General features: G+C 47.2%; 2 protein-coding genes and 1 pseudogene across 2 annotated transcripts; 2 read left to right on the forward strand and 1 right to left on the reverse strand.

Annotated features, from left to right (window-relative positions):
* The first annotated feature begins 212 nt into the window (after positions 1-212).
* Positions 213-2,498, forward strand: LOC109748528 (uncharacterized). Its single transcript, XM_020307552.3, has 2 exons — positions 213-318; positions 1,707-2,498. The coding sequence occupies exon 2, from the start codon at positions 1,763-1,765 to the stop codon at positions 2,399-2,401; it is 639 nt and encodes a 212-aa protein (XP_020163141.1). The 5' UTR covers positions 213-318; positions 1,707-1,762; the 3' UTR covers positions 2,402-2,498.
* Positions 2,499-5,187: 2,689 nt separating this feature from the next.
* Positions 5,188-6,015, reverse strand: LOC141022080 (BTB/POZ and MATH domain-containing protein 2-like; annotated as a pseudogene).
* A 13,621-nt stretch (positions 6,016-19,636) lies between these two features.
* On the forward strand, positions 19,637-20,361 carry LOC109732956 (2-methylbutanal oxime monooxygenase). The gene is made up of 2 exons (XM_073497961.1): positions 19,637-20,164; positions 20,251-20,361. Exons 1-2 carry the CDS (start codon positions 19,637-19,639, stop codon positions 20,359-20,361), a joined length of 639 nt encoding a protein of 212 aa, XP_073354062.1.
* Positions 20,362-21,081: the final 720 nt, after the last annotated feature.

Genomic DNA, 21,081 nt, shown 5'->3' on the forward strand with positions numbered 1-21,081 from the left:
TTAAATAAATAAATATCATGATACAAATATAAGTAACCATGCAATAAACTATATGTCCAATACTTCCACGCACGGGCATTTTTGCTACTATTAATAAATTGGTAAAAATCAGAAAATGCGAGGCGGATACACAATCAAACCTGGTCAAATGGGCCGGCCCGGCCCGGCACGGCACGGCCTGGGTTAAACGGGCCCTCCTATAAAAGCCGCCCGCCTCCGTCTCTCCCCCGCACTCCATCGCCTCGCCGCCGTTCCCCGCAATCTCACGGATATCACCCGACGCCTCGTCCTCCTCTCCAGATCAGATCCCTGCCCGAGGTGAGCACATGCTTGTACATCCCGATCAGCTTGGAGTTCGTTCCGATTGGTTGGTAGGCGCGGCGCTGGTTCGTAGGTCTCGGATCCAGCCAGCGTGGTCTCCCTCCGCCTCCGGAGTTGCTCGTTCCGATTGTGGTTGGTAGGCGCGGCGCGGGTTCATAGGTCTCGGATCCAGCGCCGTCTTGTATCCTTTCCTGCCTGGCTTTCATAGGTCTCGGAACCCTACCTCGACTAGGATAGTAGGATTTAATTAGTTAGGGTTTGTTTGTTTGGTAACACCACCTAGCTAGGGTTCGATTATCCGTAATAAGGAATCAATCTGACGTTTTAGTTAGGGTTTGCTTGGTTGGTTGTGGTCAGATTTTGGTTTCTCAAATGGTGTATGAATTCTTCAACTGTGCCTGTCGCGATTTTTGGGCGGAAATTGATGATTTCGGGGGCAAAATCCGAGGGATTTTGTGGATGAAAGATGGGGGGAAATGCTAGATCCACTCGAAACCAAGCAAATCCATGGATCAAAATCAACAAAACTTCATCATGCCAACAAATCACAAAAAAAAAATGGGGGCTATTTTTGGTGGGGAAATTTCGAATTAGGACGAAAAACAACAAAATCAAGCTAGAAAACGAATCTTAATTTGGATGGAATTCATGCTATGTTGTTCGATTTCAGTTTATGCCAGAATGTTAAATTTTTTGTTTTATCAACTGTGTTTGAGCGTAGTAGATTTGTTGCATATTCATGTTCTAGCTCTGTCTGTTTGGATAGGTAACAATATTTTTTGGGATCCTAAAATATTTATGCACAGGCAGCACTTAACCTGTAGTCATATGCGCTGCTTTCCAGCTCTGTTGTTTGGAAGTTTATTTATTTTATGTGATACTAATATTTGCCAATGATGATGTATCTTTTGCCAACCAACCAATCTCTAGTCTTCTTCTTGAGGAGTTCTGTAAATGCTGGCTGGTTTGGTTTTCTGTCCTCACTATGCCCTTGCACATGGGATGCAATTTTTTATTTCCCAGCTGTTTAGTTTATTGTTTCCTTTGATGGTGAGGCATTAATTCTGGAGATGCAATTTTCTTGCTCACAATAATACAATGAATGATGGCATCTCTATGCTACTTTGAACCAAATTATATTATATTCCCCCCTCTGTTAATTATTTTTCTGTTTTGGGTGATTGAGTGTATTCATTCATTTTGTTTAGTTGCCTATCAGTATAGTACATGGTTGAATTGCTGCTTTCACTTCATATTAATAACTATTCTGTCGCACAATGCAAATATATATATGCTGTCCTAACTAATTAAGTAGAAGCTTGGATTGGTGCTGTATGGTCTCTTCCTGACATTAAATCCTCCTCTGTTTGTGCTGTCTGTACCAGCTGGTAGCAGCAACCAACTGTTCTGCTGCTGCAGCCTTCTTCGCCGCCAAAAGGAAATGATGCTCTACGAAATCCACTCCCATGCCCAAATCCAAGACCTGCAGGCCCGCTCCGATGAGCTGGGCCACCCCGAAGGCATAATGGGTGTGGATCTTGTCTCTCTGGAGTCGGTGCGCATAGCGCGCGAGTCGTATGCACTCCTCTGCCCGCTGATCAAGGAGTTTGTGTTCTGGGGATGCCCGCAGCTGAAAAACCTCTCGGTCGTGGCACGCTTGTCGCTGGAAATCCAAATGCTCGAGCATGATGTGTTACCCCAGCTCAAGGTTCAGGAAGCCAAGCTGGAACAGGGCGCCCTGGAAGCCCTCCTACTCATGAAGAACTCAGCAATTATGCTCTTACATCTGAGGAAGCGCTTTATGTTAGCCTTGGGCGTATTGCTTGCCGAGGATGATCTGGTCTTAGCCCGAGTCAAAAAGCTGAGCATAATGCTAAAGGATACTGCTGATGCTGTACTCAAAGGTGATGGTAACATTGCCTGGCTTGAGGAGCGTGTCCTGTTGCTGGTCCAGCTGGTCACCAATGTGTTGGAGACCCCGGTTCGTTTCTATGATCCTGATGAGGACGATGAGAAGACCTATCAGCCAGCTCGAGGCTGTTGTGATGAGTATTTCTTAGGGGCGTGGCAAACAGTTTAGAATCAAATGTTGCGATGTATTTCTTGGACCCTCCTTTATGTTTGGATGTGTTATTAATGGATTTTAAATGATATGTATCTTGGGTAGTGTTTTCTCATTCTGTGCTAGTAGGGTACAACTTGCAATTACTTTCATTTTTTTTTTTTGAGAAACACCCATTCTGTGTTTTACTGTACAGTCACATGGAGGTATTCGCTCTTTTGGGGGAATATATGCCAGAAGAATATAGTATGTTAGAAAAGAAATCCCAAATATAAGTCTTTTAAGAGGTTTCACTAAAAGACTACATACATACGGATGAATATAGACATACTTTAGAACGTATGTAGTTTTCTACTAGTGAAATCTCTTAAAAGACTTGTATATTTAGAAACGGAGGGATCTGTGAGTGTTCATGATTAAAGCTTTGCAAATACCATAAACAAATCATGATTAAAGCTTTGCAAATACCATAAACAAATCATCACCTTGTACTTGAAGCTGAATTGAATTGAAATGTGATTAGCCCCCACCGTGCGCCATCATTTCATCCTCCATATCTCCATTTCCTCTTGTTGCGCCGCAATCCTCAACTAAACTAGGCTGCTCCACGTTGCTGTCACCAGCCCCTTCTCCGCCCACCTCCCCCTTCTCCTGACACGCAGATCTAGTTGCGTCGGTCGTCGCGCAACAACCCTAGCCACGACGAGCTCCACCACCGTGCGGTCCGGGAGCCGCGCCGCAGTCCTCAACTAAACTAGGCTGCTCCACCTTGTCGTCACCAGCCCCTTCTCCGCCCACCTCCCCCTTCTTCTGACACGCAGATCTAGTTGCGCCGGTCGCCGCGCAACAACCCTAGCCACAACGAGCTCCACCACCGTGCGGTCCGGGAGCCGCGCTGCAGTCCTCAACTAAACTAGGCTGCTCCACCTTGCCGTCACCAGCCCTTTCTCCGCCCACCTCCCCCTTCTCCTGACATGCCCTAAACCCTCTAGATCTTAAAAGCCCCCTATCTTTTATTCTGTTAGGTTTTTGGTGATTCTAAAAATCTTCAACGGGGTTCCCCCGGTTGAATTCGGATGTAACTTTTCGAGTAGATGATTTTTCATATAAAAAACTTTTTAATCCGAGTTCGTATGCAAAAGTTATGCCCATTTTACTAAATTCCAGAGAGATTTTGCAAATAAAGTCGAAATTCATATTTGTAAATTTTCCCAACAACTAGACCACATATCACATGGGAAACTTATATTCTTTTATTTTTTGACATTTCTATCATTTTCTTTTATTATTTTTAAAACTAAAAAGGCGGTCCCAGAGGGGTGCATTTAGTAATGGCGCACCTTCACAAAGTGCGCCATTACTATGTGTATGACTTGGTCAAAGTTAGTAATGGCGCACTTTGTATAGGTGCGTCATTACTAAGTTTGACATAGTAATGACGCACCTATGCAAAGTGCGCCATTACTAAGTTTGACCAATGTTTGACCCAATCATACACATAGTTATGACGCACTTTGTAAAGGTGCGCCATTACTAAAAGTGCGCCATTACTATGTGTATGACTGGGTCAAACCTTGGTCAAACTTAGTAATGGCGCACTTTTCACCTGGTGCGCCATTACTGTTTTGGTTACTAATGGCGTATCTACACATGGCGCGCCACATGTATAGTGCGCCATTAGTGTTCATATTGGCTATAGCTATTTTTCTAGTAGTGTGCTATATGCCTAGACTCATTGCAGCCTCGTCGGTCAAACTAAGCTGCCATCCAGAGGCTACGGATTCAAGTACACCGGTAGCAAGAACATATTGCAGAGAATCAAATTAAGCAAGTGGCAAGTAATGATGAATGAAATTCAGCAATCTTACCCTAAACATAGCTACGGCCGCCGTTCAGACGAGGAGAGCGGCGAGGGAAGCGTGGAGAACGGCGGGAAAGCGATGCCGCGACCATTGTCCTCCTCCTCTTGCGCTTCGGAGTCATCTCTGACTCGGTTGGAGGCTCCACAATCTGCAACGGCACCTCGTGCACCGTGGGTTCCTGATCCAGTGGATGCTCTACCTTGGATTTGAACGCCCACCACCTCCGCCTGGTCCACGGGCCGGACGAATCGGCCTGCTCCATCGCCCAGAGGAGGATCTCGACGAAGTGCATCGGTTGTGCGGGTGGGGAGGGGGGAAAGCTTTGCCTTCTCCCTACTCGTCATTTGCTTCAAAGTGGCCATTGCCGTCCAGTGCATCTGACTTGTGTTGTGAAACCAAGAACGGATCACCGTCGACCTTCTCATCTTGACCTGGTCGCCGCCGGCGATCTACTCAATCTGCTGCTCCATCGAGGTTTTTGCGTGGATGGAAGAGGGGGGTGGATGTGGAAGCTGAGAAGAGCAAAGTTGCGGCCGTGAGAAGGAGGAGAAGGCTAGGAGATGGCCGCGGTTGTAATGGTGATGGAAGAGGGGAAGTTTCACGGCGGTGGCCATTTGCATTGGACGAGAGGGGCGGCGGTTTTGTATTGGACGAGAGGGCCACCTTGTCATATTTTTCCTAGGACTAAAGTGCCCCTAGATTAAAAGGTGTCCCCACCCACCTTGTCATTAGTACTTTTGAGTACTTTCATCCGCGTATTTTCGAGTACCACGTATGTGCGCCGTTAGATCGAGGCACAAAAAACGCCAACTAGTGTAAAAGTTGTACTGAAGTAATTATCATATCTCATGTTCATGTACCCCTTTGTCCCAAAATAAGTGTCATGGTTTTAGTTTTAAATTTAAACTAAAAGCACGACACTTATCAGGGAGTACTTAGTAGTTAGTATAGAATATAAGCGTCAGCAAAGCTTTCTCTTCTTGTGCTTGGAGGTTTTAGTACTTCTTGTAGGCAGGCAGACAGGTGCGCTACCTTGTGAGTGAGAGTAGAAGAGTGGGCGGCGAGCTTGGACATCAACTCCTTCAACAGAGCATGGCAGCTTCTGGAGACATGTCGCCATGGCCTCGTCTAGTTTGGTGGGAGAGTTGATGAGCAAGTCAAAGCACGCGTCCTTGAGCCCTTGGCAGTGATGCTGCTCAGCGTGGTTGCCACGGTGCTCACGTCCATGTGCGGCCCAGTAGCGGATCTAGCCCAATAAGCCAGGGTGGGCCAACAGTATATATTTTTCCTTAATATTTTTTTACCATTTTTCCTATGCTATAAAGCTTTTCAAAAAATCCGCCACTGCATGTGCCTGCACAATCTATCCTCGCAAAATTAACCAGCTTGAGCCTCTCCATGCCGTACCTGTCCGCGGCCTCCATGAGATGTTGAGCCATGGCGACCCCATCCCCTTCTTCTTCTTCTTCTTCTGGCAGCGAGTCGGTGTACACGAAATGCAGCAGATGCCTGAAAACATCTGCTCGCATGCCGTCGATTTGCACGCCGCTCTCTTTCATTGCGCCGTACAGCTCCGCCCTGAGGACTGTGGACCGTGCCGCGAGCACGCACGCACCCGTGCGCGGCGAAGGTCTCCCCGCCGACCCGGAACCTCACGTCCGCGCCCTCGCCGCTCCGGAGGAGGCCACGGAAGTGGTGAGGCCAATCAGACGGGGGCACCACCACGCCCTGACCGACGACGGACCTTGGCGGATCGTATTCATATTTCATAATCATATATATGCGAGGACCTCGATGACCGTGAAGCAGTCGTCCTTGAGGAGGTGGCGCTCCAGGTCGGCCCTCTCGACCAAGTCGTCGCAGCTCCAGTAGGCGTCGGCGCCCACCAAGTCGCGCACCTCGCCGCTGGTCCTAGCGTAGCGCGGCACCGGGTTGGCGTGGTGGTCGAGCATGTCGAACTCAACCACGGCCTTGATGGCGGCGTCGAGGACGGCCTTGACAGACACGAAACCGGTGGTTTCCGGGGTGGTGCCGCTGGGGTAGAAGCTGTTGGGGTTGCTCTTCCTCATCCACGAGTAGCCTTGGATCTTCATCATGTGGCGCATCGTCGGCGTCGTGGCACAGAGAATGGAGGCTGAGTCGCCGTTCGCAGCAGCCATGACGGCGTACCTGGGTCCGGTTCGGCGGTCGTCCAGCTCTGACGACCTAGGACTAGGAGTGAGCGAGACAGCTTGATGAGGCCGCCGGACTTCTCTCCGATCGACGAGTCTCCCTTCGCTTATACTAGCTTAGCCCGCGCGGCGACACGCCACGCTCATCGATAAGTCGCGACTATGTAGACTATGGTCCAAACAAATAGAGTAATAAATAGTTATTCGCTATCAATTAAAGAGAGGCATAACAATATGTAAAAGAATTGAATATGACAACATTTATTATTACAACCATGCAAATGCATGGTCACAAACAGAGCGGTAAACATTGGCACACCTCTAATAAAACTATTTATTAAAACCATATGCAGTTCACCCTATATAATGGCCCGTATACGGGATACTAACGTACTGCAGTAAGAAGTCGCAAACATCATTCTGGTGTAGCCTCCTGCGGGATTACTGTCGATGTTGGTGAACTACCATGCGCTGTGGACGCCCTCGGTCCTTTGACAACGACCTCGATAGGAAGCTATATCTACTTTACCTTACTAGAGATGGGGACCTGGCAGTGGCCTCCGACGAAGAACTGCCGTGGGCGCAAATGAAATTTGAGAGACGGGCGCACTATGCAGGGGTGAGCGGTAGAAGCGAGATGCGAACCATTGATGAAGAAGGCGAGCCCTTTTATGGACCAGTACGATGGTGAAAAGGTGGGCAGTGGGAAGAAATCCGGCGTCGAGAGGCATCCAGATTGCACGAAATCAGCGGTGGCCGGCACGTGAGAATTTGCATGAATTATGTGGTCACATCAATCTACAGGAACTTCCTACATACACTAAAAAAACGAAAAATACAGAACATCAGCGTGAGTTTCAATTATCAAACATATTCCTGTTTTAGTTTACGCATGAGAGCCGCAATACAAACATTAAGTAGAACAGCATACCTGCGTATACTATGACAACCTTTTTACTACCATAAGCACATCATAATTTCCAAGACAACTATATCCATTAGGACGTTTTGTACTTGATACTGAAACTTAGCAAGAGAGTTGAAACAACACTGGTATCACTAAAAAAACAACACTTCATTGCTGATGACATTTTGTTTTAACCATCTGCCGAACATATATAATTTCTCAATATAAATCTGAAAAGTGCTTGAATTATCTAGCTAACATACTTTACAATTTCTAACCCCACTTTATAACTGTTTTTTTTTGCATCGCCTTTATAACTGGTTGGATAGTTATTATCTGCTCTAGCATGACCAAATATTAGTCAAATAAATCATGCATAATACTAAATCACAATGGAAACATTGAGAGGGGGAATAAACTTACCAACATGGAACAATACATGGCACCAGATCACATGCATGGATATGCTAACTTTGAGAACGGGAATAAATTAACTTAGGGTCTTTCTAGGCCGCATCTAGATGTGACATAACTATGTCACATCTAAGTATGACATCAACGCCACCTCATCCTAGCATAAACCCACTCTTCTTGTTTTTTGTTTGTTTGTTATTTTTCTTTTTGTTTGAAACAATTCTGTTTCCGCCTGGCACATATACGCCATGGAGTAGAGGAGTAGTACGTGTGTGTGTGGTTGCCTCGTTGGAGCCCCGCTGCTGCGCTGCTCACGATAACAACACGCGTTGTGCTGCCGCCTTTTTTTCGCATGGTACGCATTGTACTGTCTCTGCTTCACTTCATGCACGCATTGCGCTACAGCTTTTTTGTGTGCATGATACGCATTATGCTGCCGCTGCTTGACATGCATGTATACCTTGAAGAATCACACGTGTGTATCAGTGTACGTATGTATGTACGTACACGGGCGGGCGGCAATGTATGTCTCTCCCAGGCTGGGCATGCGAGGGTCATGTGAGTGGAAACTTATAAAAATGTCCATGAAACTTACAAATTCCCATATAACTATTACAACTTGTAAATTTACAAACTTGAGAATGAGAACATCTATTAAAATTCTGAACAACTTTTGGAAACCTCAATATTTTCTAAATTCTAGATTTTTTTAATTGATGAATGCAATTTTTGGAAAACGCGAACATTTTTCGAATTGGTGAACACAATTTTTGAAAATGCTATCATTTTTACAAAATTCAAAACAAATTTAGAAAAACCCAAACAATTGTTGCATTGCTGAACAAACTAGCCTTATCTACAAAAGGATATGCCTCAAAAAGGATGTGTCTTATTTGTATACAACTATGAGATTTCAACGAAAGATGGGGAACTAACTCAATGGGCTGGAACAAAATATCATATAAATGGTGGCTTTTTCAAAAGAAAATACACATGAAAACTTGGTTCCCTCTCACTCGGTTGCATGTCTTAAAAAAGGGTCGAAAATGGGCTTACAAGTGGGACAGTTGAAAAAAATGGTTTGGGTGGAAAAAATAAAAATGAAACAATGTTGAGCAGCTAAATAGGGAGAACAAAGAAAAAATAAAAAATATTAACTGTCAGGGTGAGGGCTCACATTTTGCGTATTGAAGATGGAATTGTAGCTCAAATAAAAATTGGTCGCTCACCCTAGTTGCAAGCAGATGTGAACTTGTAAATGCGACAAAAAAAATAGGAGCCCAATTTCAAGTCAATGGTGGACTTGCAATTGGGGCGAAGAATAAAAAAAGGTCTACAAGCCGAAGGTGGACTTGCAAAGTAGGACGAAAACAAACTACGAGACGAGTTGCGGGTCGAGGCTGGACTTGTAAATGGGACAACTACACAAAACTACGAGACGAGTTGCGAGTCGCAGGTGGACTTGCAACAGGGACAACTATAAGCCTAGTTGCGAGTCGATGGTGGACTTGCAACTAGGATGAAAAACAAACTACACGCCAGTTGTGAATCGAGGATGGACTTGTAACTGGGATGTAAAACAAACTATGAGTCTAGTTGTGAGTCGAGGGTCGCCTTGTCACTGGGACAACAACACAAATTCATGGTACCAGTTGCGTGTCGAGAGTCGACTTGCAACTGCGATGAAAAGAATTACGGGCCCAGTTGCGAGTCAGAGGGTGGTCTTGCAACTGGGACAACAACAAAACTATGGGTCTGGTTGCGAAGTCGAGGGTAGACTTGCAACTGTAATAATACGGAACTACGAGCCGAGTTATCAACATGCAATTGGGACCCTCGACACACACACACACATCCCCTAGTTGCGAGTTGATGGTCAACTTGCAACAGGGGGCCATGAATAAACACACACACACACACACACCCTAATTGCGAATCGATGGGCAACTTGCAACTGGGGGTCGTCAACAAACACACACACCGCTAGTTGCGAGCCGATGCTTGACATGCAATTGGGGACCCCTTGACAAAAAGACACACACACACCTCCCTACTTGCAAGTCAATTATAAACATGCAATTGGGGACCCTCGACACCCACACGCACAACCCCCTAGTTGCGAGTTGATGGTCAACCTTCAACTGCCAGCCGCGAATAAACACACACACACACACACACACACACACACACACAAACAAACACACACACACACACACACCCTAGTTGTGAGTCGATGGGCAACTTGCAACTGGGGGTCTTCAACAAACACACACCCCCCTAGTTGCGCATCGATGCTTGACATGCAGCTGGGGACCCCTTGACAGAAAGACACACACACACATACACACACACACACACTACTTGCAAGTCGGTTATCAACATGAAATTGGGGACCCTCGACACACACACACACACATCCCCTAGTTGCGAGTTGATGGTCAACTTGCAACTGGGGGCCACGAATAAACACACACGCATACACCCCTATTTGCGAGTCGATGGGCAACTTGCAACTCGGGGTCCTCAAAAAACATGCACCCCCTAGCTAGTTGCGAGTCGATGCTTGACATGCAACAGGGGACCCCTTGACAAAAGGACACACGCTCACACACACACACACACACACACACACACACACACACACACCTCTAGTTGAAAATCGATTATCGACATGCAATTGGGGACACTCGACACACACACACACATCCCCTAGTTGCGAGTTGATGGTCAACTTGCAACTGGGGGCCACAAAGAAAACACACATACAGACACGCACCCCCTAGTTGCGAGTCGATGCTTGACATGCAACTGGGGACCCCTTAACAAAAAGACACACACACACACTATAGTTGCAAGTCGGTTATCGACATGCAATTGGGGACCCTTGACACACACACACACATACCCTAGTTGCGAGTGGATGGTCAACTTGCAATTGGGGGCCACAAAGAAAACACACACACACACACACACCTAGTTGCGAGTCGATGGGCAACTTGCAACTTGGGTCCTGAACAAATACACCCCCCTAGTTGCGAGTCGATGCTTGACATGCAACTGGGTACCCCTTGACAAAAAGACACACACACACACACCTCTAGTTGCAAGTCGGTTATCGACATGCAAATGGGGACCCTCGACACACACATCCCCTAGTTGCGAGTTGATGGTCAACTTGCAACTAGGGGCCACGAATAAACACACACACACACACACACACACTAGTTGCGAGTCGATGGGCAACTTGCAACTGGGGTCCTCAACAAACACACCCCCCTAGTTGCGAGTCGATGCTTAACATGCAACTGGGGATCCCTTGACAAAAAGACACACACACATGTAGTTGCAAGTCGGTTATCGACATGCAATTGGGGACCCTCGACACACACACACACACATCCCCTAGTTGCGAGTTGATGGTCAACTTGCAACTGGGGGCCACAAATAAAACACACATACAAACACATACCCCCTAGTTGCGAGTCGATGCTTGACATGCAATTGGGGACCCCTTGACAAAAAGACACACACACACTCTAGTTGCAAGTCGGTTATAGACATGTAATTGGGGACCCTTGACACACACACACACACACACATACATCCCCCTAGTTGCGACTTGATGGTTAACTTGCAACTGGGGGCCACGAATAAACACACACACACACACACACACACACACCCACCCTAGTTGCGAGTCGGTTATCAACATGCAATTGGGGACCCTCGACACACACACATCCCCTGGTTGCGAGTTGATGGTCAAGTGGCAACTGGAAGGCACGAATAAACACACACGCACACACCCTAGTTGCGAGTCGAAGGGCTACTTGCAACTGGGGGTCGTTAACAAACACACACCCCCTAGTTGCAAGTCGATGCTTGACATGCAACTGGAGACCCCTTGAAAAAAAGACATCCACACACACACACACACACCCTAGTTGCAAGTCGTTTATCGACATGCAATTGGGGACCCTCCACACACACACACACACACACACACACGCACGCACGCACGGGCGCGCACGCGCGCGCACACACACACACATCCCCTAGTTGCGAGTTGGTGGTCAACTTGCAACTGGGGGCCACGAATAAAACTCTCTCTCTCTCTCTCTCTCTCTCTCTCTTTATCTAGTTGCAAGTCGGTTATCGACATGCAATTGGGGACCCTCAACACACACACACATCCCCTAGTTGCAAGTTGATGGTGGACTTGCAACTAGGGCCACGAATAAACACACACACACACACACACCACACCTAGTTGCGAGTTGGTGGTCAACTTGCAACTGGGGGGCATGAATAAAACACACACACTCTCTCTCTCTCTCTGTGTGTGTGTGTCTAGTTGCAATTCGGTTATCGACATGCAGTTGGGGTCCCTTGACACACACACACACACACATCCCCCTAGTTGCGAGTTGATGGTCAACTTGCAACTGGGGGCCACGAATAAACACACACACACACACACACACACACTAGTTGCGAGTCTGTTATCAACATGCAATTGGGGACCTTCGACACACACACACACACAGTCACACACACCAGGTTAATGATGAACTCCCTTAAGACAAAACAAACAACAGAGGAACAAACCAGCTGCGTACTAAGGGTAGACTTGCAACTTATAAAAAAGGCGGGCCATCAATTTCATGTCATATGTGAAGTTAGACTTGTAACCAAGACAAAAAAGGTTGGGCCCAGTTGCTTGTCGATGATGGACTTGCAACTGGGACAAGAAAAAATAAGGATCCTCCAACTACATGTTGGGGGTGGAGTTGCAATTGGACAAAAAATGGTCGGCTCCTAGTTGCGTGTCAAGGGTGGACTTGCAACTGGGACAAAAACGGGTCGGGCAGTTGCGTATTGAGGGAGGAGTTGCAACTGAGCCAAAATTGGCCACACACACACAATTGCATACTGAGGGTGGACTTGGAATTGGAACAAGAAAAAAAGTGGCCCCTCAATTGCATGTTAGAGGTGTAGTTGGACTTGCAACTAGGACAAAATTGAGTTGGTCCCCAGTTGCATGTCGATGGTGGAGTTGCAACTGGAACAAAAAAATGTGCCCCCATTGCATGTCGAGGGTGGAGGTTCAACTCGGACAAAACTCCCCCTGTTTGCATATCGAGGATGGACTTGCAACTAGGAGAAAAATGGGTCGGGCCCCAAGCTGTGTATCGAGGGTGGACCTGCAACTGGGGTAAAAAAACAATGGGGCCCCACTTGCATGTCAAGTGTATAATTGGACTTGCAAAATAGGACAAAGCTGGGCCGGGCCTAGTTGCGTATCGAGGGTGGACTTGCAATTGGGACAAAAAAGGACGTGTTCCGCAAATGCATGTCGGGGGTGGAGTTGCAACTAGGGACAAAAAAGAATTGTCACCCCTCCCCGAGTTGCGTCTCGAGCGTAGGCTTGCAACTGAGGGTGGGACCCAATTACGTATCAAAAGTGGACTTGTAACTGGACAATAAAAGTCCCCTCCGCCAGTTGCATGTCAGTGGTCGAGTGGCAACTAGGACAAATAAGGGCACCCAGTTGTGTGTCAAGGGTGGACTTGCAACTAGGGAAAATATGGGGTTTTGGGTCAAGTTGTGTATTGAGGGTGGACTTTTAACTAGAACAAAAAAAACAAGGCGGGCCCTCCCAATTTCATGTCGGGGATGGAGTTGCAACTAGTACATAAAAGGGTCGGGCCCCGCTGTTTATTGAGGGTGAACTGGCAACTATACAAAAATAGGGTTTTTGGCCAGTTGTGTATCGAGGGTGGACTTTTAACTAGGAAAAAAGGCAGGCTCCACCTCAGTTGCATATCGGAGGTGGAGTTGCAACCCAGTTTCGTGTTGAGGGTGGACTTGCAACTTGGAGAAAAATGGGTTGGGATCAGTGGCGTATCGAGGTTGGACTTGCAACTGGTACAAAAAAGATAGGCTCCCCAGTTGCATGTCGGGGGTGGATTTGCAAAAATGGGACAAAAAAGGATCGGAACCCCAGTTGCGTGTGGAGGGTTGACTTGCAACTAGGACAAATATTGGTTGAGCCTGGTTGCGTATCGAGGTTGGACGCAGTTACAACTGGGACAACAACAAACTATGTGCCCAGTTGCGAGTCAAGGGTGGACTTGCAACTGGGACAACTAGGATACTACGATCCCAGTTGCGAGTCAAGGGTGGACTTGCAACTGGGATGAAACAAAACTATGGGCCTAGTAGTGAGTCAAAGGCGGACTTGTGACTAGGACAATTACACAAAACTATGATACCATTTGCGAGTCAAGGGTGGACTTGCAACCGGGACAATAACAAACAAAAGCCCAGTTGCGAGTCGAGCGTGGATGTGCAACTGGGATAACAAAACAAATGCCCAATTTCTAGTTGAGGGATGGACATCCAACTAGAAGAGCTACGAGCACATTTGTGAATCGGGAGTGGACATGCAACCGAGACAACTACAAAACTACAAGCCTAGTTGCGAGTCAAGAGTCTACTTGCAATTGGGATAAACAAACTATGTGCCTAGCTGTGAGTCAAGGGTGGACTTACAACTATGATGAAAAAACAAAAAAACACATGCTTCAGTTGCTAGTCGAGAATGGGCCTGCAACTGGAACAACTATGAGCCTAGTCGCAAGTCATGGATTGACTTGCAATTGGGATAAAACAAACCACAAAATACAATTGCGAGCGAGGGTGAACCTGCAACTGGGAGGAAAAACAAAATACATGTCGAGCTGCAAGTCAAGGCTGGGCTTGCAATTGAGACAAAACAGACTATGGTCCTAGTTGCGAGTCGAGAGTGGACTTGCAACTGGGACAAGTACACTGAACTACAATACGAGTTGCAAGTCGAGGGTACACTTGCAACTGGGACAACTAGAAAAAACTACGATACAAGTTGCGAGTCGAGGGTGGACTAGCGACTGAGATGAAACAAACTACGGGCCTAGTTGCGAGTCAAGAGTGGATTTGCAACCAGGACAGCTACACAAAACTATAATACTATTCGTGAGTCGAGAATGGAATTGCAACTGCGACAATAACAAACTACGAGCCAGTTGCGAGTCGAGTGTAGATTTGCATCTTCAATGAAATAAAAAAATGCATGTCCATTGTTAGTCGAGGGTGGACTTGCAACTGGGACAACTACGAGACCATTTGCGAGTGGAGGGGGGACATGCAACTGGGACAATGACAAATTATGAACCCAGTTGCAAGTCGAGTGTAGATTTGCAACTGTAATGAAAAACAAAATACATGCCCATTGCTAGTCGAGGGTGGACTTACGAGACCATTTTCGAGTGAAGGGTGGACTCTGCAAATTCTCCACCAGATCAAAATGCATAGCGAAAACAAAGAAAAGAGAAATGGGTCACACCCCTCAAACAACAACATATATGGACTCGTGTCAAAAGAAACACGAGAACAAGCCAACACAAAACAAAATGGGGCAAAGAGGACGTGCGACAAAAAAACAAGCTGACATCGGCGCGCATGATCAAGTTTGTGCGAATCTTAAAGCAAACAAATCGGTCGGTTATGGAGTTAGATGAGACATCACAAAAGATGAGATTTAGCAAATTCGAAAGGGAAAAAATCTCTTTTGTAGCTACCCAGTTGAACCAAAATAAATAAAGACAGATAATAGAAAGACACATAGCCCTAAAAAGGCACACTAAAAACAGAAAATGGCCCACTAAAAAAGTCGTATCAGGCATCACTGCTTCACAAGGGGCAAACAAAAAATACGACACGACGACAACGGCACAACTCGGGAGCACGTATATCCAACGGAATATGAGTTAAATGAGACATTGTTAACTCCCATCTAAATGAGAATTAACAAAACCAATTCGAAACAGGACCCCTAGATCGTGTCGTGAAAACGTCCCAACAAAAGATACACACACGAGCAGACCGATAAGTAGACACAATACGCACAACACGACACGAGACATACATGACAAAACAACCCGACCAATATTTGCACGACATTTAAATTGAATAGATGACATAGTGAAAAAAATCATGATTTTGAAACAAATAAATAAATAAGAAAAAAGAAAAAGAAAAAGATACGAAAAAGAGAAAATATAAATAAAACAAAAAAATGGGAGTGGAAAATCACTTACTTTCATTCCACCCTTTTTACTTCCAACCCACTCCTCGCGTGAAGGACTGTAGGGAAAAAAACAGCAACGTTCTCTCAAGCCTCCACGTCGCATCTCGGCGACACCGACGCGACCGAAGCCGACATGTACGACATCATCACGGCCGGCTCGGCCGTCGCCACCGCGTCCCCCGGCTTTACTACCCAGGACGACACAGTGGACCTCAACGGCGACATGGACGACGACATGGAGGAGGAGGAGGAGGAGGAACCGGCGCCTACTCCGACGAGGAAACGGAAGAAGAGAAAGGGGGCGACCAGGACCGGCGAGCCGTGCATCAAGTGGGCGTTCAAGGAGGACGAGTGCCTCGCCGAAGCGTGGAAAGTCGTCTGCCTCGACCCGATCACCGGCATGAACTAGAGCATCGACACGTATTGGGACCGCATCAAGGCCGAGTTCGACGAGCGCAAACTCGTCGACCCCTACTTCAAAGGCGTGTACATGCAGCGCAGGGCGAAAGCAATGGCGAACTAATGGGGGCTCATTCAATCGGCGTGTAACAAATGGCATGGGATCATCGAGGAGATTGCGGCTCGCCCGGAGAGCGGCACTAGCGTCGAGGATCAGGTATGGATCGCCGGCCTCTCCTTTTCCATTTCGTCGGGCGCGCGCCGCTCACTGGTAGTACCTCGGCGAAGCTTGTGCGGATGTTCGGCATGTTCCGGCAGGACAGCAGCGACCAAGATTTCAAATACCTCCACGTCTTCAAACGGATCGAGAAGTGCGACAAGTGGGCGGATGTCTGGAGCACCCTCGCCAAGGACAAGGAGATGTACAAGCCGGACGCGCCGACGCCGGGCGCATGCGAAGGGCGCCCCGAGGGCAACAAGGGGGCCACGAAGGGGAAACACGCGTACTCGGCTACCGCGCGCGTGCAGGAGTCCATCGAGCATTGCCTCGCCGACGCACAGGCCCGGGCCGCCTTACGTGAAGAGAAGACCAAGGCGCGGTGGTCGGCGTTGATGACGAGCAGTGCCGTCAAGCTCGACCTACTCCGGACGAACGTCGCCGCGAAGAAGAGGAACACCGACCTGGCTTTCCTGCTGGGCGGGGCGGCCATGCTCCAGAGCAACGACGAGGCGGTCAAGGCGTGGTACTTGGCGGAGCACGGCCTCATCCTAAACCAGCTGCCGTCGACGGCGCCGCCAACTCCCACCCCCACGCCGACGAATCCGTCAAGCCCGAGCGATGATGCCTCCACGACGCCCAGTAGCACAGAAGCCGCGCCGACGCCGCCCAACACAGAAGCAGCTCCGACACCGCCTAGCCCGCGCACCCCCGCGCCGACGACGCCGGAGGACGAGCCCGCCCTCTCTTTTTTGTAAGCCGGACTTTTCCATTCAACCGCCGAACTATGGCAAGATGATCGCCGAACTGGGCCGATGTGATCGCCGGCATGTGGCGTTTTTTTGTAAGCGGGAATGATCAAGTTTGAATTTGCCGCGGCTTGGGGGACGCCACCTGGGGGCCTGGGTGGGAGCTAGGTCGGCCCCAGGGGCCAATCTAGCGCCGGTTCGCTTCCAGGCCGCTCTTTTTCGGCGCTCTGGGGGGCCGACCGGCTAGAGATGCTCTAACATGTGTTTGCTGGTTCTTTGTGAAGATAAGCTTGGTTCCTTTTTTTATCAACCAGGGGAAATGAAAGGATGCGCCGTAGATTTTAGGTTATTTATCATGTTAATCCCTATTTATAGCCACTGTAATTATCAATAGAGAAATATTTGCTGATATTTTTTACATGCGAGAGCGAGACCATAGTACTTTCCTGAGAACCTTCATAAGACTTATATATGTGTGTCCTCTTTATGCTAGGGTGCTATATGTGCAGTGTGCTATCTTCAGGAGTGTGCATTATGTCTTTGCAATGAGTACTCCTCAACTAGTGATTTCGCTGGAAGGCATGAACCACACAATTTTCAAATGTACTCCGGCTAAGTTTTTGGGGAGCTCCTATCCAGCGCTGCAAGCGTCCGTTAACGATCCGGCGCCTGCAGCGCTGTTAGCATGGCCCGGCCCACTAGCGTCTTGCCCCTGTTTTCTTTGATTTTTTTGTAATGAAAATAAAAATATGAAATAAAAAAGGATTAAAGAGTTAAAGAAAAAAGGTTCATCCATTTGGAAAAAAAGTTCATATCTTTAAAAAAGGTTCATCAATTTTGAAAAAAGTTCATCAATTTGAAAAAAAATTCATTCAAATTGAAAAAAAGTTCATCCAATTTAGCAAAGGTTCATTAACTTTATTAAAAAGTTCATTAAATTCGAAAAAAGTTCATAGAAATGCACAAAAAGTTCATGTATTTTTTAGAAAAAATTCATCGATATTCAAAAAACTTCATAAATCTGTTTTTTTTAAATATTAAAAAGTTCATATATATTCAAAAAAGTTCATAGAACTTTTAAAAAAATCGTCAACTAGCGCCTAGATGTGCCGGGCCATTTACGGACGCCAGAGGCGCCAGTTAACAAAAATGCACGTTAACTGGCGCCTACGGCGTCAAATAGGAAATGCCAAGTTTTTGTGGAGCTCCTTTACCGAGTGGGTTGGTTTTTCTCGAGATCCAAACTCTATGAATGAGATCCTCATGCTGCTCAGCTAGTGTCGTGGGCAGCAGCGCCGTTTGCGTGGAGGGTTTCGGAGCCCTTGCTTGGGTGCTTTGGACTACTCGTAACAAGTTAGCCATTGAAGGTATCATCCTATCTAATGCTGCTAAATACGTGTTCACATGGGCACTTTTTTTTCAACAATGGCGGCCCCTTGGGAGGAAGAAGGACAGTGAGGAGACAGATTCGATCCTATCCAAGATCAAGCAACTTTATGCCGAACTTCGAAGCGTTGAAGACTAGATAGTCTGTGCTCTTTTAATTTATCTATGCTCCTCCCTTTGTTGCGCTGTGTCTTTTTACTTATGTGCCCTTTGGTTGTGACCCGTTAACTTTGTCACTCTGTCGATGGTGGCTTTATTAATTTAAAGTCGGATGCTTCTTATGGTTGTTTCTAAAAAAAGTTTGAGTCATTTGCTATGGGGAGAAAAGTAAAATGGAGAAAGCCACCATTAGTGAAATAAAGAGCGTGAATATCTCAAACTTAACAAATACCCCCTCTCTAAACTACTATACTCCCTCCGTTTCTGAATATAAGTCTTTCTAGAGATTTCAATACGGACTACATATAGATGTATATAGACATATTTTAGAGTGTAGATTCATTTATTATGTAGTTCATATTGAAATCTCTAAAAAGACTTATACTCACTCCGTTCCTAAATATTTGTCCTTTTAGAGATTTCAACAAGTGACTACATACGAAGCAAAATGAGTGAATCTACACTCTAAAATATTTCTATATACATCCATATGTGGTACTCCATTTGAAATCTTTAAAAAAGGCAAATATTTAGGAACGGGGGGAGTATTTAGTAACGAAGGTAGTAAGATTAGGGAGTAGATGATATTTTAAGTCAGATAATTAATATTCCCTCCGTTCATAAATATTTGCCTTTTTAAAGATTTCAAATGGATTACCACATACAGATGTATATAGACATATTTTATAGTGTAGATTCTCTCATTTTGCTTCGTATGTAGTCATTTGTTGAATTCTTTAGAAAGACGAATATTTTGGAATGGAGGGAGTAAGTTTGGAAGTTTTCCATGGAAGAACAAATCAGTCCATGTGCATGCGCCCAAAGGCCAAATCATGTCTACTTAAGGCCCTCGGCCCGATGTCACCTTCACTTGCTATCCAGCTTGCTCCTACCCTATCAATGGCAGTGGCAGGTGCCTCACCTGTTCTTCATCTCCTTCTCCAACAATGGCAGCTGATTCTAGCCATCCTCCTCGTCCCACTCGCCTGCCTCCTCCTTCGAGGAAGGTCAGGCTCCGGCCTAAAGCGGCCACCGGGCCCCATGAGGCTGCCCATCGTGGGCAACCTGCACCAGATCGGGCGGCTGCCGCACCGGAGCCTGGCTGCGCTAGCCCGGCGGCACGGGCCTGTGATGATGCTGCGACTGGGCATGGTGCCGATGGTGGTGCTGACGTCACCGGAGGCGGCCCGGGAAGCCCTCAAGACAAAGAATGATGACTGCAGCAGCCGTCCCCTGTCGGCAGGGCCAGGGCTGCTGTCCTACGGCTACAAGGACGTGGCCTTCTCGCCGTGGAGCGACTACGTCCGTGAGATGCGGAAGCTGTTCATCATCGAGCTGCTCAGCAGGCGGTGCGTGCAGGCTGCCTACTACGCGAAGGACGCACATGTTTTTTTTCTTTTCTTTTTGGACAGCTGCAATGAGAAGATACAATGCAATGAGAAGATCTTGATTGAATGTTTTGATTGTTTCAGATTGACAAGCTGGTCGAGACCCTCACCGTGCTGGGGCCGAAACTGTTACCCCTGGACGCCCACATCTTTGCCACCATGGACCGGATTATGGGCTTGTTCGCGTTCGGCTAGAGCTACGCAGGGGAGCAGTTCAAGGGGCAGTTCGTACCCTTGCTCAACGCAACCATGGACATGCTGGGTGGCTTCTGTGCCCAAGACTTCTTCCCCAACGCCGTTGGCATCTGAGGGAGTCCTGGATTAAGGGGTCCTCGGGTGTCCGGCCTGTTATCCATGGGTCGGACTGATGGGCTGTGAAGACACGAAGGACGAAGACTGTACCCGTGTCCGGATAGGACTCTCCTTGGCGTGGAAGGCAAGTTTGGCGATCAACTATGAAGATTACTTCCTATGTAACCGACTCTATGTAACCCTAAATCCCCCAGTGTCTATATAAACCGGAGGGTGTAGTCCGGAAAGGATATACTCATTACCATAGTCATACAGGCTAGATTTGTAGGGTTTACCATTACGATCTCGTGGTAGATCAACTCTTGTAATACTCATATTCATCAAGATCAATCAAGCAGGAAGTAGGGTATTACCTCCATAGAGAGGGCCCGAACATGGGTAAACATCGTGTCCCCTGTCTCCTGTTACCATCGACCTTAGAGCACAGTTTGGGACCCCCTACCCGAGATCCGCCGGTTTTGACACCGACATTGGTGCTTTCATTGAGAGTTCCACTGTGCCATCTACAAAAGGTTCGATGACCCCTTCAATCATCAACAACAATGTTGTCCAAGGGGAAACCTTCCTCCCCAGACAAATCTTCGTGTTCGGCGGCTTTATACT

Source organism: Aegilops tauschii, chromosome 4, assembly GCF_002575655.3.
Source record: "Aegilops tauschii subsp. strangulata cultivar AL8/78 chromosome 4, Aet v6.0, whole genome shotgun sequence".
NCBI lineage: Eukaryota > Viridiplantae > Streptophyta > Magnoliopsida > Poales > Poaceae > Aegilops > Aegilops tauschii.

Excerpts from the sequence above, each read along its gene's own strand:
- LOC109732956 (XM_073497961.1), top strand. The coding sequence starts at position 19,637 with ATGTCACCTTCACTTGCTATCCAGCTTGCTCCTACCCTATCAATGGCA. Across the intron at positions 20,165-20,250 it reads ACTACGCGAAGGACGCACAT|ATTGACAAGCTGGTCGAGAC; the intron begins GTTTTTTTTCTT and ends TGATTGTTTCAG.
- LOC109748528 (XM_020307552.3), top strand. The coding sequence starts at position 1,763 with ATGATGCTCTACGAAATCCACTCCCATGCCCAAATCCAAGACCTGCAG.